The sequence below is a fragment of the Chaetodon auriga genome, chromosome 12 (genome assembly GCF_051107435.1).
Source record: "Chaetodon auriga isolate fChaAug3 chromosome 12, fChaAug3.hap1, whole genome shotgun sequence".
NCBI lineage: Eukaryota > Metazoa > Chordata > Actinopteri > Chaetodontiformes > Chaetodontidae > Chaetodon > Chaetodon auriga.
This window is the reverse complement of record NC_135085.1, coordinates 13,491,030-13,517,635: the sequence shown is the minus strand read 5'-3', so window position 1 is coordinate 13,517,635 and position 26,606 is coordinate 13,491,030. Positions and strand designations below refer to the sequence as shown.

The following is a 26,606-nucleotide window of genomic DNA, read 5'->3' as shown; positions in this document are numbered from 1 at the left end:
AGTGCAGCAGTTGTTTCACTCACTCAGGCCTGAGTGAGAGGGGGCGCATTCACATTAAGTAAAAATGGGATGTATGACAGATGTAATGACTTCAAATATCAAAAGTACCTTCTAGCTTTAGAAACCTCTTCCACTCTTGTCGCTACCGACAGGAAAGACTAGCAAGAAAGAAAACCTGTATGTTCATAACTGCTGACATTGAACAATTAATGTGTCAGCATCAGCTGAGCTTTGTGTCACTCCCTCATTACTTGCCTCTTTATATCTGCTTGTCAGTTTACGGCCTTGACTGTCTGGGCATCTACTCTTTTATGTAATTCTCTTTCATCTAGAAATGACTCGAGTGAAATATCACATAAGTGACCAAAAGAGTTCCCATGAACTTCTGTACAAATCATATTGTTTCCCAGGCTTTTTATTACATCCAGAGCCAAATACTTGGAAAACTAATGACTTTCCGATCAGCCTTAGATGCGAATTGTAGCATGCTTAGACGCTAAACGAAGATGCCTCCCAAGGTAAGCATTATACCTGCTGAATATCCAAATGTTAACATCGTCACTTTGAACATGCGGATGTTAACATTTAGCTCAAAGCACCTACACACGCCCCCACAGGCCTGCTAACATGGCTTCAGACTCTTGTTCATGCTTGTTTCAGGATTATACTTTACATTGAGCTTTGCATTGTAAGCAGTGTATACAAGCATGTCTGCTTTCATGAAATGTTTCTTTTGGGAGTGCTGAGGGCTTAGGAGACAACTGTTTAAAGGTCACTTTTGCTGTCAGGTGTGTTGATTGACAGAGTCAGAGTCTGGTGTCAATGGCAAGGATATTAGTCATCCCTCAACACACCCCTACCCCCACCTCCATTCCTCCCACCCACCTCTCAACACGTCTTTAGTGGTTGTTCCTTCCATAGGAAGGTCAGCTGTGTACCAGGATTGATCTTGTCAGCTTTCTCATGAATGTTTAATAGTGTGTGCGTGTGTGTGTGTGCATGTGTGTATGCATACACAACCTAAAGGATGGTCAAAATAAACAACTGTGTGCGTCTCTGTATCTCCACATGTTCTGCAAATCGGGTATTCGTGCCACTTCCTTTGCCTCGTACTCCAAAGGATCATTTGTTGTTGTGTCAGGAGAGTTTCTTGTCATACATGGTGTGGTGGAACAAAGACCACCTTGATGATGGTGGACAGCAGGAAAGGCCAGCAGGTGGTCAAATTAGTTGGCACCATGCTGAGAGGGAGGAACATGATAAAGAGTAGTATTTCATGCTCCAGGCTGAAAAAGTCTTCATACAGAACTGTGGTCATAAAGCGGTGTGATGTGGTTCCTATTGGTCCAGGTGTTCATCAGTTAGATGTAAGAGTGAAGTGAAGTGAAGTGAAGTGGATACCCGGGCAACACTTCCTCTTTGCTGTTCCTTGCATACAGTTTGATTAGCAACTTGAGACGCAAAGACCAGATTTCAGCTAAGCTCTATGATCAGATATCGGCATATGAATTCCGCTAAATTATGAAAAAGCTAATAAAAAGCTAAATCATCGTCAGATGATAGCCTATGGGTTCTGAGGTTGCATTTCAGCCAAAGCGTTCTGCCTCATTTGCTCTCCATAGGGACCTGCATGCAACCTTGGACTACAAATGGAAAGCAGAACCCTTCAGATATCAAAATCTTTTCCCTTGCCTACAGATTCGTCATGCATATGTTTTCTGTTTATAAAGATTACTTAAAAGATGACTAGTATTGGCTAATATATGTGGTTTCTTGTAAACTCTTCCAATGAAAGCATGAATTGAACTTCATTGAAAAAAAATCTGAACTTTGCTGTGTAATGAAATAAAACATAGTCATGAAGCTGTCTTTTGTTTTGGGGGCTCTTTGTCAACCTTTTAATCAATGGTCCTCTTAAAATGTGGCTGTAATTAAATGCAGCGCGTCATCAACCACCCAGGGCCCTCACTTTACACCACCCACACTGTTCTTCTGTTTCCCCAGGATGCTATTTATCATCTATTGAGCCCTTGCTGACATTTACAGGAACTGATATGTCAGTGCAAGAGACGGGGCACAGGAGACACAAGGAACCACAATATTCCACTGGGAAACACTCCAGCACCTCTTGGTTGCAAGATCTATAACTTGCTATGCGGATATATTTTAAAGTGTTTGACATAAGTATTTCATTTGTCTCTGTTCTTTACACAAAGACATATGGAGTAGAAGGTTGACTTATACATGACAACTGGAGAAGACTGCAAGAGCAGACATGAATCAGCATGAGAGTCAGATCTGCTTTCCATTCAGTCATTTACTTCCTGTAAGGATTGGCCTACAGAATAAGAGGAGGTAAAGATGAGATGGTAAAAGTAATTATTATACATAAACCAGTGTGTAATAAACCTTCTATTACTGTGTTTGTGGTTCAGGAAACCCAGGAGAGGTTCCCAAAACTGGGCCAGATGGAGGCGTGGGATGAGCTGGGCAGTGGGGAAACAGAGGAGGGCAGCAGCACAGACTGTGATGACGAAGATGGATGTCAAGCCTCAGGAGATGGTCAAACCCAAACCTGTAAGTAATACATGCCCACCTCCACATGGACAACACTCATGCATACACACACACACACACACACACCTTTTCATATCTTAATTTTCCCTTTATCTACTCCAATGTTGTTGTTGTCAAAAGTAATGAGTATTAAATCTAGAACCTTACTACCTTCCATATGCTGTCCACGGCAATCTTTGTGATGATTCGCGAATATCACTGTTATATTTTTAACTGTGCTCTACCTTTTGTTAGCGGATTGTGCCCAGTATATAACCAAGAACAGATCTGCCTCTGTCCTTTCCCAGTGAGCCTTGAATTGTTTTCTGAAGATTGCCACAAAGTCACTCTTTCATTCACCTCCTACATGGCAATGGAAATTTCATTTTAAAACACTTTTTCACACTCTGCCGTCCTCGCCTACTGTGTATCCTTGAGGCTACAGCAAAGGTGGCAGCACAGAAGGTTTCTCAGATCCTGAGACAACAAGCCAGTTTCATTCAGTGGGCACACACACACACACACACACACTCAGTGTAAGGCTGTGAGGAGGTGTTAGGGCTTGTGTTGGCTTTGATGAGAATCATTTGATCTCCTGCAGAAACTTCTTGTTAATCATCCCTAATTATCACGTTGGTTTTTTCCACCTACACAGTTAAACAAAGGAGTCTGGTGTGAAGCATATAGAGGAGCAAATCTGCACATGGACATGATAGCAGCAGGGGCCAGGTTAGGTATAAAGGTTAACATTGTTTTTCATGTGGCTTTTAAAGAGGCCATCGGGCCTGTATGCTGAGACATCTAACCAAGCTGACAGGGAAACACAATGAAGACAGGCCTAGTGATAAGATCCTCGCTGGAGTAAGCTAAGCCTCTGTGGCTTCCCCAAATCTTCTGCAAGGCTGCAGAAATGCCGGCTGATGATTCAGCAGTCTGTTCGTACCATGTTCGCTCAGTCCAACACAAATGCACATAAGCACATTTACACAGAAGGCTAACCACATACATTAACAGGTGCCTAATGATGTGTACCCAGTTGAATACAACAGACAATGGATTGTCCTCGTGGCCTAGTGTTTAATATTCTGACCATGAAGTTACAAAATCCTCATTTTGAATTTGGCTGAGGACCTTTGTTGCATGTCATCCCTCCTTTGTTTCCAATCATTGCCGATCACCACTCCCTGCTATCAAAGGCAAAAAGCCCCACAATATCCTTGAAAAAGATACAAAGCACATATATGCAAATTTTCATCAGCCTCTCTTTTGCCACCAGGTAAACACTGACATTGCATAATCAGGCCACATAATCCATTTCAAGCAGAAATGTGTGTCATTACTGTAGAAAAGACACTCTAACTTCCATTTTACTGTGACTTTAACATATCAGAATATTCCATCTGGCTGTAATGGACAGCAACGACAGGAAACAGGCCGTATCTCGTCAGCATTTTGCTCGCTTGGTAATCAGATCCTCATTGTACTTGGATGTAACACGTATTGTGCTTGATACAGTTTTAACTGACTTCTTGCAGCAATATTTAGTCCTAAAAGTAAAGTAAAAACAGCAATAGTCAGTGCAAATTTTTTCTAAAATATTTTACCACAAAAAACAAAAATCCCATTATTAGGTATTACTCACTACATTAATAATGTGCAATATAATATTCACAGCACATAAGGGCTTTAAATCAGCATACAACAGATGACAACGGCCAATGTGGCTCAGTGTGCTATCAGCACAGCTCAAAACTACTGCTCTAGTTTTACCAAAGGGTAGCAAGAAGGCTATCCAGACTACAACACAGCTAATAAACCAATCAATAGCCATTACATTCCCAGTTACACACAGCTCTGGACAGGTTCTTTCTGCCCTGCTCCTTGTTGCGATGGGGATAAAAGTTGCCGGCCTTTCTAAGGGCTGTGACAGCAGCAGCCGTATCCCAACAGCAGGGGATAATCAATCAAAACCACTGTCTGAAATTTAGCGAACAAAAACCATTAGTCTGTGCTCAAAGTATAAATCCATATCCTGGTGAGCCCTGTCGCCTGTGTAACTGTCCTTTAGGTTTCAAAAGAGTATTTGTCATCCGGTAACAAAATCAGGCTGCTTGGAAAGGTGACTGGCCTCTTGGTATCTATTAAAACAAATTACGACATTGGCTGTGTTATAAGACAACTCTGAAGTCAGTGGCTTCTCAAATGCCAAGAACTGGGCAACACTTGTCCAGTGACGCATGGACAGTCCATTTTTGGATCATTCATCTACATCAGCCAAGCCTGGCATTGAAGTGGGCTGTGGGTTTGTTCAGCTATTTGGCAATTTCCGAAGGTCTCAGGTGGCTAACGACTAAGGTAATAATCTCACACACTCCTCTGTCAAGCTCTTTGAAGTGGACAGTGTAGGGATGTAGGGATTTCTCTAACAATCAAGACATTTTTAAGATTTTTTCAATTGTATTTTTGCATTGTATTTCTCTGCCTCTTGATGTTTTTTGATGACATCTGTCTCACTGATTAGCAAGTGCTGTTTGAAAATTAGCATCTCAATGCGATATTTATTTGTTTGGATTTACATATTACTCATTCTCTGATGACTTCACAAACATTGTTCAAAATTTTGTTGATTATTCAAACATCAATTTCTTAGTTGGGTGAGGTTGTAATGCATTGTAGGGTTTGGAGGCATATTTTAACTTCCATCTGTCTTTGCATTTGTTTTGCCTCTGTGAAGTTGCGGCAGCGCTCCCAAGGTCCACGATAAAAGAGGCCATGACCGCCCACTGTTCAGCTAAAACTGACTTCATCACTAAGCTAATGAGCAGCACTAATCTGCAGAGAACAGACTCACTGTCTCATCATCACTCAGATGTGATGGAACTGCTGCAAGTCTTGTTGAGGAGATAGGATGCATGCATATGGCCTTCTGCAAACTGAAAGTGTGTGTAAGGATGCAGATACAGATGCTTCATACATGCATACCTAAGAGCAGTGATTGAGAAAACCAAGCTTGTAGGCAACCATATGCGAAGTGAACTATGAATGTTTTGCACTATGTTACTATTTGACAGTGTCCAGCTAAATATAGGATTACAAAAAACTACAGACAAGAGTTGGAACAGTCACATTCTTTTCGCATACTTCAATTAGCTCTCCAACACTAAAAGAAAGTGCAGTCTGATTGCATGATGTCATGCTTCTTTGATCTCGGCTCAGATCCTCCTTCTCTTGCCTGGAGACATGCTAGTGTACTTTGTGTGCCAACGAAACAAGGCCTGGTCATGTACGAGCTTCCATGACCACAGCCATGAGCAGGAGAATAAATCAGTGAATCTTTAATGAGCCATATCATCCCTCTCCCCTGCAGCTATGAGAGCCTCTTCTGTGGTACATTTTGTGGCGTGACTATGGCTTATTAACTGCATTAGCCCGGGAACACTTATGGCTGCTCCTTCCAAAGGAGCTATTCATTTGTAGCTAGCTCATTAACGTATTAATCTCTAAAAGACCCACAGTGGCACATTAGACCGCTATCTCTCCATTAGGAAAAGAGAGGAGACTCCAAATATCTGTGCATCAAAAGGTAGAACAGTACTTTATTTGTCTGTCTGCTTCCGTGAGTCCAGCAGGCTTGTCTGAGTCTCTGGCAGAGTAGGCAGCCTTTTCTGTTCTGGCCATTTGTGCAGATATAGGTAAAGCAGACAGGCAATGGAGCAGAACAGATGTTTTGTTTCATTTTTTCTCATATTGAAAGTAAAGGAGAATATGCACTGGAAGTTTAATTTTATGATATCTTAAAGAGGTTTAGGATGGAATGTGGGAGATTTATGGAAAAACCCAAATCTTTCCCACTGCGACACCTTTTGAATTTGACTGCAGTGTGGTGTTGTTTGTGCTGCTGTTGAGGCAGTCTGCCTGCCTATGGTGTGAGAAAGTCATAGAAACAAAAGGGGGGGGAAAGCAGGTTATCCATCTCAGAGGAGGAGAAGTAAATGCATGGATAAACACTTCCAATGATTGAGCCGGAGGGATGTGCAGTGCAAACGTGTGAATCGTACAGCCATGAAAGTGCAGTTCTCTTTTGGTAACAAACACCATCTGTCTGGAACACTGGTGAGCTCATCAAGAAAGCGAAGACACCCCTGGCATTGCTCTCACACAGTGCACTTCAGTGGCTGTCTATTAGCATGAAACCACTGGCAATGATTGTTTTGCTTTGCCATCCTGTCAAAGAACATAATTATCTAAATATGACAAGATGAAAAGATTTAAGAGGGAATCAGTGTACTTCTGTTATTCTTGAACAGAAGGACAAATATATTAACTTTTGTTGTCTCTCCTCACATACCCTCATACAGAAGGAAACAGCTGGGTGTGTGTGTGTGTGTGTGTGTGTGTGTGTGTGTGTGTGTGTGTGTGTGTGTGTGTGTATGAGTGACTGACCCAAAGCAAAGTGCACTCTGAACACTGCAAACATCACAAAAAAGTGGGGATGCTGTGTAAAATGTGAATAAAAACACAATGTGATGATTTGACGAGATATTTAATGTTCAAACTTGTTTTTAGTAAATATACACTCATTCTGAATATGATGCCAGCAGCACCTTCCAAAAATTTGGGACGGGGCGTTTACCAGTGTTGTATCACCTTTTCTTTTAACAACAATCAGGAAGCATTTGGGAACTGAGGACACTAATTGTTCAAGTTTTAAGGGGAAATTCTTTCCCATTCTTGCTTGATATATGCCTTCATTTGCTCAACATTCAGGGGTCTCCATTGTCATTTTGTGCCTCATAAGGTGCCACGCATGGGAGACAGGTCTGAACTGCACGCAGGCCAGTTTAGTACCCACACTGTTTTTCTACGAAGTCACGCTGCTGTAACACGTGCAGAATGTGGCTTGGCACTGTCTTGCTGGAATAAGCAGATATATCCCTGAAAGAAGATCTGGATAGCATGCTGCTCCAAAACCAGTATGTACCTTTCAGCATTAATGGTGCCTTCACAGATGTGATAGTTACTCATGCCATGCGCAATAACACCCCCCCCATACCATCACAGATGCTGCTTTTGAACTTTGTACAGGCAACAATCTGGATCGTCCTTTTCCTCTTTAGCCCAGAGACACAGCATCTATGATTTCCAAAAACAATTTGAGCTCAGGTCCAGAGAAGTCAGCAGTGTTTCTGGAGTAACTGGCGATTTTCACTTTGCATGTTAGAGTCTTAACTTGCATTTGTAGATGCAGCGGAAGATTGTGTTCACCGACAATGGTTTTCGGAAGTGTTTCTGAACCCATGTCGTGTTTTTAATGCAGTGCCGCCTGAGAGATTGAAGGTCATGGCCATTCAGTGCTGTTTTTCTGCCTTGCTCCCATGCAGAGAGTCTTTCGATGATGTCATTGATTGAGATTGTGAATCTATAAATTCCATACAAATGTACATTGAGAAATGTTCTCAAGCTGCAGAACTATTTGCCCACTAAGTGAACCTCACACCATTTAATTTCAAATCCATGGCTGCCAGTTTTGTGGACATTTTTCCCAAAGAAAATTGAGTATAGTCTAAGTTGTGTACTTTACACTACTTTCAAGCACACACACACACACACACACACACACACACACACACACACACACTGAAAGACATGTAGGGGTGATTCTGTATGGCATGAGAAGGCTCCAATCAGCAGATTTGGAATTTAAGGCTGAAGGACACCAGAGCAAAATCTGCACTCCCCATCTATCAATGTCCAGTGTAATATCCAGTTTATATTTTGCTATCCACAGCTGGATAAAACACTTCTGTAGAGACCTTGTTTCTACCATTTGAATGTTCAAAGACTGCATACTGTTGTATAGATAATGACCTTGAACCTGGCCTTGATTCAGCTTTCAGTATTAGCCTTATGATGTTTGCTGCTTTGTTTGTACCTGAATGTCAAAGGCATAGAGAGAATTTCCTCTGAAGCCTATAAGGCCATAAAGGTGTGTGGCAGCTGTTCGCCCTGGCAGGAAAAGCACATTCCTGAAATGAACGGCTGCTTGGGCAGGATATGGCCAACCTACACCAGCGTTAGCAGGATTACACTGGATCGGCCCCAAGCCCACTACAGCCTGCTGTTGCCCTGGACCCAGCACACACCTGCCTTTCATGTTAGAAAACTTGCAAGATGGAGAAAAGAGTGGCGATTAAGGGTGCAGTGCTGCAAGTTGGGTTCTGAGAGAGGACACAAAGTCAGAGGAAGAGGTCAAGATTTAAAACAACACCATACAGCTATAAGATGTGATGTTACAGGACAAGAGGCAACAGAAGCATGGACGTACAGCGAACATGGGAATAAAACATTGAGGGCTGAAGTTCAGAAAACATGATTGCAATATGCAAACCTATGATTCAATCTATCGTGAGAGAGACGGGGTTGGAAGGGTGGGTAGGGGATTTGGTGCTTGTATTCTCTTGCAGGCCGGGTAGAACCAATCCACCCCTTGATCTTCCCATCCTAGGTCCTGGGGACTGCCGTGCGTAGAGCCCGGCTGGCCAGCAGATGTAGTGGCTGTGTCCCGGTGCGGATATTACCAGTAGGACTGCCATTTCCCTTAGCCTTTCATCTGAAGCTCAAGGGGCTGAGAGAGAGCTCTGCAGGGCAGAGTAGGGTTGGAGAAGAAGGAACAAGAGGATCAGAGATGGCTTTAGCTGTGCAGGAAGATGGTCTGGTTTGCGGATGGATGTGGGAGGAGTGAGTCACATTTTCTCTCAGATATGAAGAGTCATCGATTTTTTCTATCTGCCTTTGTGAGTAGCATTGCATAATTTTCTCAAAACTTGACAAAATCTGTGAATGATTCTAAGGAATTACCCTATCATTCCCAATTAAATTAATATGGGGAAAGGCAACCGTCTAACAGAACAATTAGAGGGATTATCCTTTAAACTAATATGTGCTCAAATCATTTGTTGGAAGTTTAAGTACCCTACAGATATTCAGTGTTATTATAACCACCTTGCCACATATTTTTATTTTAGATTTGTTATCTCCTGCTGCCCCCATCCACCCCTTTTTATACCATTGTCCACCTTTGTTTTCAGTGCTCTCCTTTTTCTTCCCAGCTTGGCATATTCTGCCCTCTGGTTTTTATGGCACTTTGAGAGCATATTAGCTTGAAGGGCTCCCTAGGTGTGCAGTCATCAGAGGAGAATGGTTCTCATTAGCCAGCATCATCATTTCCTTTCTAAGCAGTATCACTGAGGCCTTTATGATTGAGCTTCTCCAGCACACCTTTGGGACCCTGATCGGGAAACACCAAGAATCTCTGGTATGGCAACAGGTTTTAAACAAAAGGAAGTGGTGGGAGTTTGTACCTCGGAAGTTCGTGAAAATGATACAATTTAACATTTTGTATGGTTGCTATGAGGTTTATAGCAGAGCAACAAGGAATGCAAGTGACTCAGTGCTCTGATACCGTAGCCACATAAAAGTCTTAACGACAGTACCACAGAAGGAACTGTTATTCAGTAATATAACTAGAAATCCTTACAACATGTGCAGGTTTCCAAACAGTGAATAGCATTTTAAAGATGGTTAAAGATGGTTTCCAGACTCATAAAATGTTCTTTATTGAAAGCAATAAAAGAAAAGAAATGCAGTGGATATGACTTGAATTTCATTGTGTGGAAAACACCCTTGCACACCACCCTTCTACCCTGGCCCCCAGTCAGGTTTAGACTAAACTTTTGGGTTGTCGCTGGGACCAGATTTAATTAGTACTCAATGAATTTAGGGAAATATTTAGTTGTTAGCTACGCACCTACAGCTGAGGCGACTTAGTGATGACCCTAGATTATTTGGGCTGCTTTATTAATACCCATATCCAGGCTTCTCTGCTGGAGGTTGAGATGGAGATTGGACGGTGGGGGTGATTGCGTGGGTGACCCCTTGACTTTCTTGACTCGCCTGGAGCCCAGTCCTGGCGACTTACACAGAAAATGGCATTCCTGCTGTAACACAGCACCGAGCAAATAAAGGCAGACATTCCATTGATATTGAAAAATACAGTAGAAGGATAAGCAGGGATGAGTCTGATCCTCTTTGTCTCAGCTCAGCCTGGTATGCAGGGAGAAATACAGACTAGGTGAGAGGAGAGGGAGAGAAAGCATGAAAGGACTTGGGGTGGGATTTTCCCATTGAGGCAGGTACTTCTATCCCAAACTCAGAAGATGCAAACTTTTGTTTTAAAGCAAAACCCCCATCAGACTATCTGCTTTAGATAGCTGAGGTGCATTAGCATTGCATGAGAGGTCAGATAATGGAGGTTGGAGCAATGAGCCAATTTTTGTATTGACTACCTGCAGTGCAAGTATGTATGCAGCTTTATATATGTGTATGCATCAAAGGGATGCAAGACCCTTCATTAATGACCTATCCTATTGACCAGTGGTGAGAGCGACAAAGCCCTTCTCCCTTATCCATAATTGATGTGGCAATTAGAGCTGAACCTGGACCAGACTGTCAGGCCTGAGGGCTAGGAGGGGGCTGACCTCTCACTGCTTCAGCTGATTACAGATCAGATAGGAACGGCCACTGACAGTGTACTTAGTGCACCATTCTAAGTAATTTGATTCTGAAACTGCAGTCAGTTATGCAACCAAGAGTTTACATCAAAGTATTTGACTCACCCCCACAAAATCAAACATTTATAACATCACAGCACAACTTTCTTTTTTCTAACCCACACAGATTTCTGAGAACACTTTGAAGTTGAAAAGGCAAGCATCACTTAGATCAGCTTAATTCAGAGGAGGCTGGTCACATGGAGCAACACAAGGCTGCATTCTCTTCTCTGTGTCTCACTTTTGTCTGTGTTCTCACTTGGTGTCACTGAGCAGTCAGAATCACCCTAATGACAGTTTACACGAAAGCCTGTTTTTTTCCATACGTCACCGCTTAAGACGAAGTGATATTTTCTGTGTGTCCGTAAGGGTCCACTAGAGTCCATGTGATGTATATTGTGTCATTAGAGGGTGTACACGCATCCTCCAAGCGGAGGAAAGAAAGCAGTGTAAACAGAACTACTATGTATCCACTTGGGAGTTAAGGCTTTTAGTGTTGCATGAACATAAATAGCTCTTAAGAGTTGAATGTGTGATTGGATTCTCGGTACAGAAGGCAAGACTACATACACAATCACAAAGAGGGAAACAGCGTCAGAACAGGTGAAAGAATGCAACTTGAGACTTCTGCACTTCTTGGTTGATTCCAGTGGGCATGTGTGAAATGTTATGTCAGGAGACTCACACGATGGCGGTGTCTCTTGAGTGCTACCCGACGTGCACTTCCTCTCAGCTATAATGGATGGCAATGAAGTGTGTGAGTGCATGTGTGTGAGAGAAGCAGAAGAATATGAATGCGAGTTTATCCCTACCTTCTTCACGCTCGTCTGTCTTCAAGGACAACCTGACACCTGCCAGTGCAATGAGGCATCTGCTGTTTGAGTGCATGCAGGTGTAGTGTTGGCTGTGTGTGACTGGTATCATCCAAAATCGGTGTGCTGGTGGGGAATGTGGTGTGTTTGCATCTGTGTGTGAGACTGAGTTGTTGTACTGGGCCTTTAACAGTCTCTTGCATGGAGACTGCTTTCTCCTCAGGATTCCACTCCATTTTGAGCATCTGTCACATTGACTGGTGGAGGTCACTGTCCTCCCAGGGCCCCTTTTGCCTATTTGTTTCAGTGTCTATGTGTTTGTGTGTGTGTGTAGGGGAGTAAATCTTAATCTTGCCAATGAGCTTAATAGTCTGGTACAGCCAAGAATTGCACGGGGCAGATTCCTTTGCACTGATCCCCGCTCTGGAGTTGCCATGCTGCTATGCCCGTTGCTAGGTTAGCTGTAGGCTAAGATGTGTATCCCACTGGTGCCCCTGTGTTTTTGCCCCTTTTGCTCCTTGATTGGCCTGCCAGAGACCCTGTACCAGTCCTGGATTCCCTATATGTTGCCTGTGAACCAGAGGGACAGTTCCCAGAAGTGTGTGTGTGTGTGTGTGTGTGTGTGTGTGTGTGTGTGTGTGTGTGTGCCCATGTATTACTCATGTTGTGGGGACGTAAATGTGTTTACACAGTCACATTGTGGGGACTCGCCTTCCCTATGAGACAAAATGCTGGTCATAAATCATGTATGTAAATCTAGTCATTCAATTTTCATTTTCAATGTAAATCAGTAAATTTTAGAGTGATGACTTTGGCAGAGGTAAGGGTAAGGTTAGGTTCAGGAAAAGGTTTAACTGAGGATTAGGCAACTAGCAGTTGTGGTTATGGTTAGGTTTAGTCTCTAGGAAATTAATGTAAGACAATGTAATGTCCCCAAAAGTGATGGAAATACAACAGGGGGCGGGGGGGTTACTCAGAATACAGAACAGGGAGATTAGTTTGATGGGGTGAGGAGCCCCCAGCTGACATGGCACCACATAAAGAGTGAGTCGGGGACAAAAACAGCACAGAGATGGATGGCCAGTAATGAACTGTGTGAATTCATCCTCCCCCTCTCCACGCCCTCTAACCTTACCCCTCTTTGGAAGAAAGTGTGTGTGAAAAGAGATAAGGAAATGTGCAAGTTCTCGGGAAGTACATGTCTATGCGTGAGACAGTGAAAAAGGGGCTTAAAAAAACAGAGTGACCCAGAGAGTTTTAGCATTCTCCAGCTGTACCAAACAATGTCAGGACACCCGTGATCCATAGCCACCCAGAGCAGCATCAGTCTTTTATTGGTGTCCAAAGGTCTGATCAGAGACAGAGTGATAGCCCTGTGTCTCAGCAATGCTGCTTTACCCAGGAATAAAAAGAGACTTACACATACCAACATAGTGTGTATGTGACTCGACATGCAATCAAGTTTTGTGGTGTGTGAAAAGTATGATTATGTTGCGGTTTATATCCTCTACGTATCAGTATTGCGTAACTTAATATTGTTGAACTCCAAATGTGGGCCAGCACACAGCTAATCTACACAAAGTGGCATAAGTGTGTACAATCATAAGGGTAAAATCTATAGTCATAGAACTTCTTTGGAATATGTGCTTATACTAAACGGGAGTAGTGGAACATTGTTAAGCGTCTGTGTCTCTTCTCTCTGGGGAAACAGGCAGCCCCTTGCTCTCAAAGGGATAGATGACACATAGCAAATGTCTGGCAAAGGTCACACATCAGGTTAGATCAGAGGAGAACGCTCTGTCCCTGTTAATGACAGAGACTAATGGTACAAATCATTTTTACTGACTTCGCTGCATTTGAAAAACGGTGAGCTGGTGCCCACGCTTCAAAGATGTATTGGCTGTTGCATAAAGATCTTGTTTTACAGCAAATAAGGATTGATCTAGCAAATGAACAGTGTCATTTTTCAGCTGCTACTCAGAGCTGTGACAGGATCAGTTAGATAAACTGTACTCCTGTTGTCTCCATGTCTAAGTCTTGAACTAATGCTGGAACCGAGCACAAACTGTGGAGAAGGGTGACTCGCTAATCAATATCGTCTCACTGCTAAATTCAAACACTATGTCCATGTGCTGTGCATGCACCACGAGCATGTGTAAATCTCTGCCCCTGTGTGCATGCTTGCATTTATGTGTCTGCCTGTTGTGAGTGGTAAAAAAAAAAAAAGTGTCATAGGTCACCTCTCTTAATGAATCATTGCCGTGAGGCACATCCAATGGCCTTGTGAAATCCCAGGCCCATGAGCTGCTTTACAACAACGCCCCCTCATCCCTTGCATCCGCCTCGCAACTGCTTAGCAGGGAGAAGACCCTCAAGGTCATGGCAGGGTGCGAGCCTAGAGAGAGAAAGATGGTGAGACTAAAAGAGAGGCGGAGGAGGTTACTGACCTCCACACACTCCTCCATCACCTCTCCCTCTGTGTGCCACAAATCAGACCTCCACCTTCTGAATGTCTTTGTAATTGTACACATCAGGCGGAGGAGTGAAAACTGCCATAGGTGCTTTAAAGCCCATGATAAGCAAGTTAAAGTCTTCTATTTACATATGAAACCACTGTGTGGGGCTGCGTAACACTGGACAACAGTAGCTGACACTGTAGTTAGACTGAGAAGCTACAACACAGTTCTGCAGATCTTAATTCGGTGAAACGGAACAAAATTGAATGAATAGAATGCGTATCTGTGTTTGCAATGGCTACAAGTCAGTGTTGAGTCTGGATAAGGTGCCTTGTCATCTTGATAGCATATAGTGTGACAACTTGTTAAGCCCCAGTATACAGTAGCACCATTCCTCACTGGATTATAGCTCTGCAGCTTCTGTTCAGCCAAGCCCACATGCAGGGTTGTACAAACCCCCCCCCCCCCCCCCCCCCCCCCCCCACACACACACACACACACACACACACACACACACACACAGCCTTGCAGGTCCTAACTCATTGGATTTGTCCGTTAATAAACTCTTTGCCCCAGCGTTGCTTCTCTGTATGAGTGTGTGCTTTTATGTGTGTTGTGTGCATTCACGCTGGCTGTGTGTGTAGTCTTGTTTACAGTATGACATGCTGAGGAAAAGAGAAACTAAGGGCCCTTTCACACCTACCTTGTTTGGTCTGGACTTCAGACTTTCCAGTTGGATGCAAAACAGAATTCCAGGTGTAAAACCTTCCCCCGGATCAAAGTCTGGACCAAACAGCCGGACCTTGGGCCAACGAAAAGAGGTGGTCTTATCAGTTTAAGACAGGGGGAGGATTATTTGAGAACAGTTCTCTTCTTCCATTTGCATTGGTTTGAGGATTTAATCTATGTGTTGGCAAACCCAAAGAAATACAGAAGAGAGAAGACAAGGAAAGAAAGAGAGGCAGGAGAGGAGCAGTAGGAAACTGACATGGTTGCCCAGAGAACCAAAAAAAATGATGGCCGAGGCGTTTGTTATTCCACCCACTCACCTTCCAATCCTTATTCCTCCCTTCTTCTCTCCCCTTTCCTCCCCTCCTTCCTCTTGGCGAGAGCCTGAAGTCCACCTCTCCTTCAGTGCTGTAGCCAGACTTGCTAGAAGCAGCTGTTGCTGCTCCCTTGGCCAGTGGGAAATGGAGGCTCCTCCAAACACACAAGCTGCCCATCTGGAGAGGCATTAGTGGCAAAGGACACTATGAACCATTTCTCACACGCCTGGCCAACACAGAGGTCAACAAGATGGCAGAAGAATGAACATCTACATGCATGGGTGGAGCTGTGTTGCTTCCTTGTATGTTCAAGGACGAGGGTACACATGGCTATACATCAGAGTGTTGGATGTTCAGATGTAGGGAGACAGGATCCTCTTGGTGTCCATGACCCTGTCTGCTGCAGGCTTTAATGACAAACAAAAGCTACCACATCCCAGTCTTTTTAGTAGTATATGGCCCACACACACACACACACACACACACACACACATACACAAACGTACACATATTTATTTAATTGCTTTTATTTGTGGTCTTGTACAGACCTCTAAACACTCGAGTTCTATTTGTCTCTTGGGCTTCCTTCACTCTGGTTTTGCTTTTCTCTGTCACTGTGCATCGTCTATTATAAAGCTTTTTACCAGTCAAATCAGATTTCTCTTTCACTGGTGGGGAACATGTGTCACTGACTTTTGCAGTAATGGGAGAAGCATGTCGACGTGCCATTGCAAAGCCTTGAAGTCACCCGAGGCGATTGATTCCATCTGCCTTGATATGAGTGACGATGGATCTTCATCCTCATGCTGAAAAGCCAAACTAACTGTTTTCCTCTTCTAAACCTCGACGTCATCTTTCCCTCCCTCGTGCCCTCTGTTTTTCTGTCTTGCTTGTTCTCCTTCTTTTCCCCACCATATTTGGGGGATTTACACATGAGCCAGCTTATGAAGCGCGGCTTATCTGCTAACATTGTCTCATTATGACAACAACATCACATTCCATTATGCTCCTGCCCTCCTGGTTTTTCATTTCTTTGTATAACTTCAGCTGTTGCTTGCTTTTAGGGACTTAACTGTTTTACAGGTTCTGCTGCTCCACTTCATTACTTTAAAAATTCAATTCTCTTCAACTGTTCCTTGGTGATATGGCTGAAAAGTTTTAAACATTCCCACATTATGTGATTGAGTATCGTCATCAAACAATGTGTAAATATTATCATCATGCAGCATTTCCAAACTATGCGATTGTGAGCTTTGTGTATAGCTCGTTGGCCAAATGTTAATTTTTTTTCCCCCCTTGACCTGAAAAGGTTCAAGGGGAGGGTTTCCCCACATGTTGAGAACCTCGCCGTGATAAATCTGCCAACAACAATAAACGCTGGTAATTGTTGAAAGATTTTGCTCTGTTTAAAAGTGATTTCTCTCTCCAAGATAAATATGACACAATGCATTATTACATTTCAGTATAAAATGCTAACTATGTTGTAAAATTTTACTGCATCTGTCAATTTTCTGAGCTGTGCTTTGGAGCACATGATGACTCTCCTGATTTCACAATAGACATTCATGGGTTTCCAAGACCGCTGATAATTTGGCCAAAACTGTCATCGTTTTTTGTTTGGGAATAGTTTAAAGCTATTTATAAGACTCAAAAACATATTTCAAACTGACCTACCACAATACTGCTTGAACATTTATCCATCTATCCAATCTTGGCCACTTATTTTGGTCCAGGACACAACAGCAGCACACAAGAGCAGCTCAGACATGCTGTTCCCCTGCCATGCCTTCCATGCCATTGTGAAGGATACTGGAACATTCTCTGGTTGGGCTACATAATCTCTTGTACGTGTTGTGGGTCTTGTCCAGGGTCTCTAATGAGCTCAGAATACTCCTTTAGGCTACATATAGGGTAGTGCGAGCTTGTATTTATGCGTGAACTTGCTACATCAGATGCATAATAGACGTAATACAACCATTTCTTTAATTTCTTCTCTTTTATGCCAACCCCAGCTGGCCGTACTCTTGACAATCACCTAGTTTGGCTTGCCTTAGAATGGATCTGGTTGGATAATTAGTTTAATGGATATTGACTCTCAGCTTTCTAACTTCCTTTTATTGCATCCAATTTTATGTTATTTTGAAAGATCACTAAGCATTCCAATACCATGCATTCCAAAATGCCTACCTCGGATAAAAAAGACACTTAAACTCGTTGGTAGTACTGTTGTCTATGCCGTAATTGGTTGTTCTGGCAAGGAACCGCTGCATTAATTAGCCAGTTGGGTAGCCTGCAGTGGAGTTTAGTGCTGTGTTGGCCCATTCAAATGCTGTTTTCTGACATCTCCCTGATGAGATGCAGCCCATTTCCATTGAAACAATAACAGCAATCTGATTTGGGATAAATGATGTCTTTGTCTATTGTCTCCTGGAACAACAAAAACCATTGGCACGGGAAACACTTCTCTCTCTAGAGCCCTGCCTAGCCCTATTCATGCATACACATGCACACAGACACAGTAGGGATGGGTTGATATGCATTCTCAGTTGTACAAAACAATGTATTCTTAGACTTACACATTTGGTCATGCCAGGTGTGAAAGTTAAAAGTCTTATTGGATGACAGCTTAAAAAGAACAATGCATTGTGTTCTTTTATGTCGGTGAAGAAGTGATCTTACTTAGGAATTCACAGCTATAGCGTGGAATGGTGTGAATTTTCACCTTTTATATGGGTGTTATATCTGATAACATATCACCTACCTGCCTGTCAAGCTGCTTGACAGCCAGGCCACTACACAGGGCACGATGTAACTGTATTTAATTTAACAACTGAATCCTAACAGATAAGTTTAACACACACTGGTGGGAATCATTGCAAACAGTGACAGCCCAGAGACATTTCGACACTGGGCTTTGGCACTGATAATTTGACTGATACTTAGCTCACTTATCACAACACACACTCATTTCACCTGTTACCTCTCCAGGCACTTACATAAGAGCACCTAACCCCTGCACATGGTCTAAAGTAAATGTATGACACTCGTAAGGTCTTACTGATGCAGGATAACTGGCATTTAACTGGTAACTGGGAGTGTGTGGTGCACTTTGCAGCGCTGGAGGTGCTAATCCAACCCACTGATGTGCGTAGCTGGGGCTGGGTTGAAGATGAAGAAGAGCGAAATCCCAGAGGGAAGCGAGCGGAAAGAGATAAGTTCAGAGCCAAGGCGATGATACCGTATGAGGATTGAAATGATCAAGTTTAAAGGAAACTGGAGGAAGGGGGGGAGACGAGTCATGTCAGCAGGTCTATATGTGCTTCATATGTGCATTTGCAGGGACTGCCCTACCCACATCACCCTGATTTATCTCTGATTGGCTGTAATGACACAGTGAGGGCTCTCTATCATCTGCTGCTGGAGATTAGACAGCAACTCAGTCCTCCATCATGACGTGTGTGGAGATGGTGGTGGGAGTTCATTTTTTATTTTTCCATGTCCCATGGGGAACAAAAACACAGTAAATAACATGTGTGACAAAAGGATTTAAAAGTGAGTTGGTTGTTGAGTCGTCATACAGGGGCGAGGTGAATGGAATTTTGAAATTTGAAGCACTCGTCAAAATAAATTATTGGCACTTTCGAAGCCACATCTGTGCTTCTTCTGATGTACGTTTGAACACACTTCGAGTGTAAAAGGCATTATCATATATTATTTACATGTGTGATTGTTTTTCAATCCCTGCGGAATGAGGTTATGGGAATGGTGATGAGTGTCTAATATACAATTCTACAAGCCCAAAGGACCGCACATTAAAGCCGATTAACATGATGACTGTGATGAGCCAATCCATTTATCTCCTCTGTCTCTTCCCTTCTCTCTCTTTCTGTCTGTTTCCGTCTCTTACAGCACACACAGAAGCCCCCAGTGAAGGGAAGCCTATTGTGAGACAGCCCGGAGGTGGCAGCACACATGAGAACCCTTCCAAGCCCCCCTCAGTGAAGGTGATAGGGGGCTCGGCGTGTGCCAGCTGGATGCGACCCTGGAGCCTTGCGCTGCTCTTTGCTGCACTGTGCTTGCAGTGGACCCTGTTCTGATGCCAGCTCCTTCAATGAATCCGCCACCCAACCCTGCCTCTCTAGGAACCACATACATGCACAGAGACACCCATATCATATACATATCGCACATAGTATCCTTACTCCTGTCGTCTACGTACATGAATGGATGGTAACAATGGAAAAATAAAGATGGAAAGCAAGACGGGGCGTGGAAGAGAAGAGGACACAGTTGCAGGAGACTGGGGGGGGGGGGTGCTCTTGCAGGAACTCCTTGTCTTGCAGCATCACCAATGCGGGACAGTTTGCACAAGCTAATCCCATGCACGCTCACCTACAAAGATTAGGCCTGCTGCTTCTTCCTGGCTGTTCTGGGGCTAGACGTTTGTGTACACAGACACCAAAACAGCCCGACCCTTTGTGGCTCTGAACGGGACTGCATCACTCCGATTTTACTTAAAAACGCTTACACATATACAGACTCACATATACAGCGCAAGTGCAGCTGTCTTCTTTTTCTGCTGCTGGTTTTTACTGATCCTTTCAGACAAAAAAAAAAAAACTCATCACGGCCACTGCACCACTTGCCAGCCAGGCAGAAGAATTCAGCTCATTTCAAACCTCTGCTCATTTTCTTTTCGCGGATTAAGGAATGCATGATAGATAGATAGATCAATCCCAGGGGCTTGGCCCAGAACAGCAGATTTGATATACTCTAATGACTGTGTACCTTGGCAGGGATTAGAATGTAATGAGTTCACAGGTAGAGCACGGGCATACTTGCACGGCTGAACACATTGTGCAGACAGACTAGGTGTGTATAGTATGTAACTGTATATAGGTGGAAAGATTTGACGGAGTGTATGAGGTTGTGATTCAACAAAAAGCTCTTAACTGGTTGAGCTGAATGGTTTATTTTCTTTTCCCTTAGCTATGAATGGACTGTGCTTATCTCCTCCATAGAACACAATGCAACAACAACAACAAAAAAAAACCTATAGAGATTTAATTTCTGTAACAAATAATGCAGGAATGCACATCATTTTCCACCTCTAGCTCACGACATAAATGGACAAATTTTGGACGTTGAACAAAGTTTGTACATTGTTGATTTTACTAATGTTTATTGTGCATACCGTTTTGTGTGTTTGCTCGTTGAATTGCACATTAATGCATGTATAACCTACCAAGTTATCGATATTGCCTTGTCCATTACGTCTCGCCCGACAGTGCGACGTCAGGTTTTATCTTCCTCTCTCAGATGATGATTTGGAACTTGAAAAAAAGTTCAGGCTGCAGCAGAGCCAGCACATGCAGAACAACAACAACAACAACAAAAACCCCTACTTTTTTCAAAGTTGGATGCGTCTATTGTTTGATCCAGTACAGTGGTAGCCATTGTGTAAGTCCCTCCACATGGATTTTTCTTACGTTTTGCCAAATAAGCTCAAATGTCTCTCCACCCACTCTAAAGCAGACCATTCCGTGGAATTCCAACAGAATAAAAACAAATTCTTCTTTGTTTGACTTATTACTGACTTCTATAATGGCTTCCTCTGTATACCTGTTTTCTCTCTTGTGTAGATGAGGATGGTTTATGTACTGGTACAGTGGGGTACTTGTGTGAATCAGGATGAATGTGTGGTCAGTGCTATGCAGCGAGAGTATTAAACCTGATAATGCCTAAAAGCTACACACATACAGTATCTAAGCTAAATAGGTCTATACACTTACATGGGTCTATGTGCAGTGAAATACCTCTTCCATTACCTTTACTACAAACAACCCTTCCTCTCCTTACTGAAAAGTAATTCACCGTTGACTCTGCTTAAAAGTGGAAAAAGGATGACCTGCTTACTTAATTGCAAATACAGTTACACACCTGCAGTGAAGAATGGAGATGACTACAGCTATGCAAGGTTTTGACAGTCAAACTGTGTCATTTTGTGTCCTGTAACCATATTTGTTTCGTTCATATGATTTCCTCCATGTATGTTTTGTTCCTGACTGTCGGTCGTTGCAGCCAGGGATCACTTACAGCCCCTTCCCCTTGCATGTGTATAAATGTACATATTTTAAGTCACTTGCCACTTGTTTTGTGTCTCTTTACCTCTCTTTTGTATCAGTACGATACAGTGTAGCTGAGCTCTATTAAAAGTGCTCTGCTTTTTTTTTTTTGCTTGTCTCGATAGCCTCTCCTTAAAGAGTATCAGTCGCAATAGACATTGATATTACTTTGGAATAGATGTTTATGAAAGGCCCTACACACCTGTGGCACACCCTTTTACTGATTTTTTTCTGATTAATCCTTCCTCAGCCTGTGTGGGCTCGTACAGATTGTGCTTGACATCCAACTCACTCTCTTATTGCACCTGTTAGGGCAGCTCACATCTTCCCAACACAGCTCCACCCAGCTTCAGTAGAAGAAGAGGTCTAATCAGCCGTAATAAGTGAAAACACCTGTGTAGGTGTGCAGATTCTTGAATATATCATGTTGACAAAACTCACATTTCATCTGTCCTCAGGAGAGAATTTTCAACTGAGGTTATGCATGCCCGGTGATGCTTTTTGAGCCTCTTTTAAGGGAAAGATTGGGCAATTCCAGAAGTACACTTAATTTGCTTTCTCGCTTCTTGGTTGCCTACAAGCACTTCTAAAGCGTAACACACCCGTATCTCGTTTAAGATACAAGACTCCAGGAAATGACTGTACCCAGCTGCTGGTTCCCAAGAAATAGTTACAGCATGTATCTCTCCGTTATTCACATTTTAATTTGTGCCTGGATTAAAGGAACAAGAACAGCAGGTTTGTGAGCTTTAGAGGTGGTGAAAGATTTAGAGCTAGCGAGAGCCAAGCTAGCTGTTTTTCTCTGCTTCCAGTGTGTATGCAAAGCTAATGCTAATCACCTCCTGGCTTGAGCTTGATAGTCAGTGCAAAGACATAAGAGTGGTGTTGATCATCAATATGTTGAACGGTTCCCTCAAACCAAGGAGACTTAGAGAGTATGACTACAGAGCATTGGCTTGCTTCCTGTCCCTGCAAGACACATCACTGTTTCATTGACCATACTTTGCTGCTGGTGAGCAGCGGAGGAGGACTGAGTTATGAGGGCGTAGGCAGGGCAAGCTGTCTCAGTCTGACCTTCTCTATTTGCATCCAGGAAGCCTCTTGCTAAACATATCAGTCCATGTCTGCACCAGGAATAGAGGCAGAGGGGGGGTGTGAGAGTGCAGAAGACACGTAACGGCTTGGTGCTGGAAAGGGCCGCAGCAGACAGTGGCTGTGATGACAGCGGCGTCGACGGGTGACAGTTTGCTCGCTCAGCTGATGTGTGGCTGACCTGCTGGCTGCTCCTGCAGGGGAAACTTTGCCTATTCGTGGGCTATAATTGCCCTGAATTAGCCAGTGCTGTCAGCTGTAATGTTAGCATCACTGGTAGCCTCCCTTAGCTACTGTAGGACGCATTTAAACACAACACAAGCATGAAGGGTGCTACTGTTGGTGACACATGCTTGTGAGGTGACGCACAAACTGCTAGAATTCCCACTCTGAGATTCAAATAGAGTGAGGTTATGGCCTAAATCATTTGTGTGCCATGTGGTATTAAAGTTTCGTGCATTAGTTTAGCATTACCAGATAAATCCAGAGTCACAAAGAGATAGGCCTACAATGGGAGGGAGGCAAAATATTTAGAAGTCATGTTTATAATTGGTCTTCAGGGTAACACTGGTCTTTTTTCCTCCACAGTGATTATAAAAGCATTTGATGGCAATGTATCAGGCGACAGTGGCCCTCCAAGTCTCACCACACCTCCCACTGTTTTAGCCATCAGCATGGGAGCACATAACTAATAGCACTTTCCTGGCTAAAGCATACAATGTCCACGAGCTCTTTCTCACTCCCTTTGTCTCTCTCTCTCTCTCTCTCTCTCACACACACACACACACACATACACTTTTACAAACACAAAAATCATCCTGCGCACATACACTCATGATCTCATTCACACACCCTGTCCCGCAGTTGTACACTTCCAATTGCACGCAGTCTGTATTTGATCCTTGGAGTCTATTTCATGCTTGTTGCTGTGAAACTGAGTGTCTGGCTGGCTGCAGACGAGAGCAGAGACAGTGCCCAGTCCAAGGATATCGTGCCTTCTCTTTGCCTGAGCTGTAATTGGACTGCATTGTCCCTGCCTGACAAAACCAAAGCCGTCTGTCGTCCTTTAATAACCTCCGCTGACTGACGAGAGAAAGCTGTGGATTACTTTAAAATATGTACAATAATGGCACCAAACTCAGACACTGAAAGAGAGTTAGTCTGAAAATTACTTTCAACCATGCCCTCTTTCTTAAGTTAAGACAATTTAATGTCTCTAAAATGAGTACGGATGGTTCAGTGCAGTATACTGTAGGTATTGACACACACACATTGCAAGGAACAGTGTGGTCAGTGTGTGCGTAACTGAGAATTCGGGGGACCTGAGGTCACAGCTGCTCAGCTGTCTGTCTGGGCTATTTTAAACGGTAGCACACATCAGCGCTTCTGTCCCACTGGCTTGGCCAAGTCCACACCTAAATGTCCTCACACACACACTGAAATCATTCTTGCCTTAGTAAAGAGTAGATCTAACAGTGATTCACACATTTAGAGAAGAACCGCCATTGCATTACACACTGTGAAAAGAGCCTTAAGATGCATAACTGCATTTCCTAACAGATCTTCCCTGAAGTCAACCTGATTGTGTGGTAGCACGGTGACAGCAGTGGAGCAATCCCCCCCCCCAGTCCTGAGATTGTCTTACCTTTTCAGCCCAGGGATCAGAGTGACAAGCTTGAACTAGGAGGACGGAGCAAAGGAAGGAGGGAGGCACTGGAAATAGCTTTTCAAAGACGAACAATTGGGTGAGGGAGAGGAGAAACGAAGGGGGACCTGCGGCTTCTATTAACCACAGCTCTCCTTCCTGGGTTTCAATCATCAGCTGTATCCGTTCCCCTCTGCCCTCCCTGTGCCCTCGCAACAGGCTAACACAAGCTGTCACTGCCAATTCTCCCTCTGTCAGCCTGCGCCTTTGGCCAATTAGCATTATGCTCAATGAGCTCTTGAGTTAACTAATTGAGTCCAATTAAACAAATTTTCGACATGACAGACCATCAAGAGGAGCCTCAGCAACACTGACAGAGATCAAATCTGCAACGGGGACACCAGAACTTTTGCTTGATTGCTCCTATTCACTGATTAGCTTTACTTTGTCAGTTCTGTTTCCCATCATGCACTGTGCTGCTGGCAGAGGGCAGGTAAACGGTGTTAGGAGGTGTTATCCTCTTGGCAGCCACCTAAGGTCGTTGTCACTTCCTGTCTGACTGTGAGAAACACTGTTGTGGGGCAATGCACAACAATTTGTTGCTGACAAAAGAAAACTCTAAAAACCAACATGCGTGTACAAAACATTCATGCATACCAACAGTTGTAAAAGTTTCTGATTGCACAAGTTATCCTGCACTCAGCAGTCAGCTCCCTCTGGCAAGTCATTCTGGATGTGTACAAACAGCTCTGAATATGAACGCAATAATGCAGAACAGCCATTCAGCTGTGCAATCATCTCAGATCCCACAAGAATCCCAATTTATTCTGCCTCTTATGAAAGACAAATAGAGGCAGACATGAACCTCCACACCACAAACCAGAGGACTGGGCATCTGGCATGGACCCCTTTCCAGACACTCTGAGGTGAAGAGGTTTTCTGGCGGACCACTGCTCACTGTTCAAAATCACACAAACGCCTGACCAAGTCTCAAGCAGATGAGAGGGAAGAGATGGAGCATCTCGGTTAGAGCATGATAGAAAACATAAAAAAGTTGCACTGGCAAGGCGACATATGGACGTTGCTGTAAGGGCATCAGTGTGTGCTCACTTGCCAGCTTTTCTGCTCCTTATACTGCACAGACTAATGAGGGTTCAAGGCCAAAGTAAACAAGCCACCATTACTGCGGTGGCATCTCACTTGTAAACCTGTGCAATAACACAGAATTTTATGCAAAGGATTTCACTGCTGTTGTGTAGCTTGTGCCAAGAAATATGAACCAGAGATCCTGTAGAACTTACTGCGTGTAGAAATATAAATGAAGTAGGAATCTGGGTTATATGTAAAGCAGGTGTCTAAAAATGCTTTCAACGAAATGAAGCCCAGTTCCAAAAGACACTTAGATGTCTTTTCACCTGCAAATAACCCCCCCCCCCCAAAAAAAAAGAGCCATCAGGCCTGTGGTATTGCCAGCTGTAGCAATAATAAATTGTGTTTGCCATGTCTGAAATCATACTCTGTAGTTTTGTTTTCCACAAAGAAAATAATTCCACTTTTACAATTTCATATGTTTCAGATTTCTAAAATGATACATTTCATTGAATTACAATGAAATAAAATATGGATGCCAAGTTTGTTGAATTATAATCATAAGCTATGATGAACTACTTGGATAGGGCTTAATTGCTACATTTAAGAATTTTAACAGTAATAATGTTAATGTTGTTTTTTTCCCCCCCACAGACTGTGTTACAGCTGATTTCAGACCAGTGTTTTCGGCTGAATAATATCTACAATCACATGATGTTTGGCTTTCTTCATATATTGGAGGAGGAGATTGCTGCCAGTCTTTTAACTGACTTTGACAGTACTACTGGAATCATGGCGGCAAGACGAAAAAACATTAAAACATAAATGGAGATTAGTCTATGTATTTGACCAACACATGCAAATTACTGTACACAATGTGCAGATGGCACATGTACAGTGCTGGGTGAGGATGAGTTATCATTCAGGCTATGCAGAGGGGCCTGAACATTAGTCACCATAAACGTCTGGCTGTTAGGAAAACAGATCAGCTATGTCACCACATGACAATGGCCAGCCGGGGAGAAATGTGACCCTGCGAGCACAAGCCCCAATTCCAATTAGACCACGTTGGTGTGTGTGTGTGTGTGTGTGTGTGTGTGTGTGTGTGTGTGTGTGTGTGTGTGGTGCGTGGTGCGTGGTGTGATTGAAGAGTTTAAGACCGTGTGTGCATGTGTG

The 26,606-nt window shown here is 43.4% G+C and overlaps 1 protein-coding gene across 2 annotated transcripts in view; it reads left to right on the top strand.

Annotated features, from left to right (window-relative positions):
- The window catches only part of gpc5c (glypican 5c), a 94,205-nt gene extending 72,586 nt beyond the window's left edge, over nucleotides 1-21,619 (top strand). Inside the window, exons 8-9 of one of the 2 annotated variants that reach the window (XM_076746020.1) lie at nucleotides 2,436-2,577; nucleotides 19,389-21,619. In XM_076746020.1, the coding sequence (XP_076602135.1) occupies nucleotides 2,436-2,577; nucleotides 19,389-19,576 (330 nt within the window). In that variant the 3' untranslated portion in view covers nucleotides 19,577-21,619. The remainder of the gene's footprint in view (nucleotides 1-2,435; nucleotides 2,578-19,388) is intronic. The other variant, XM_076746022.1, reaches the window with a different exon arrangement.
- Nucleotides 21,620-26,606: the final 4,987 nt, after the last annotated feature.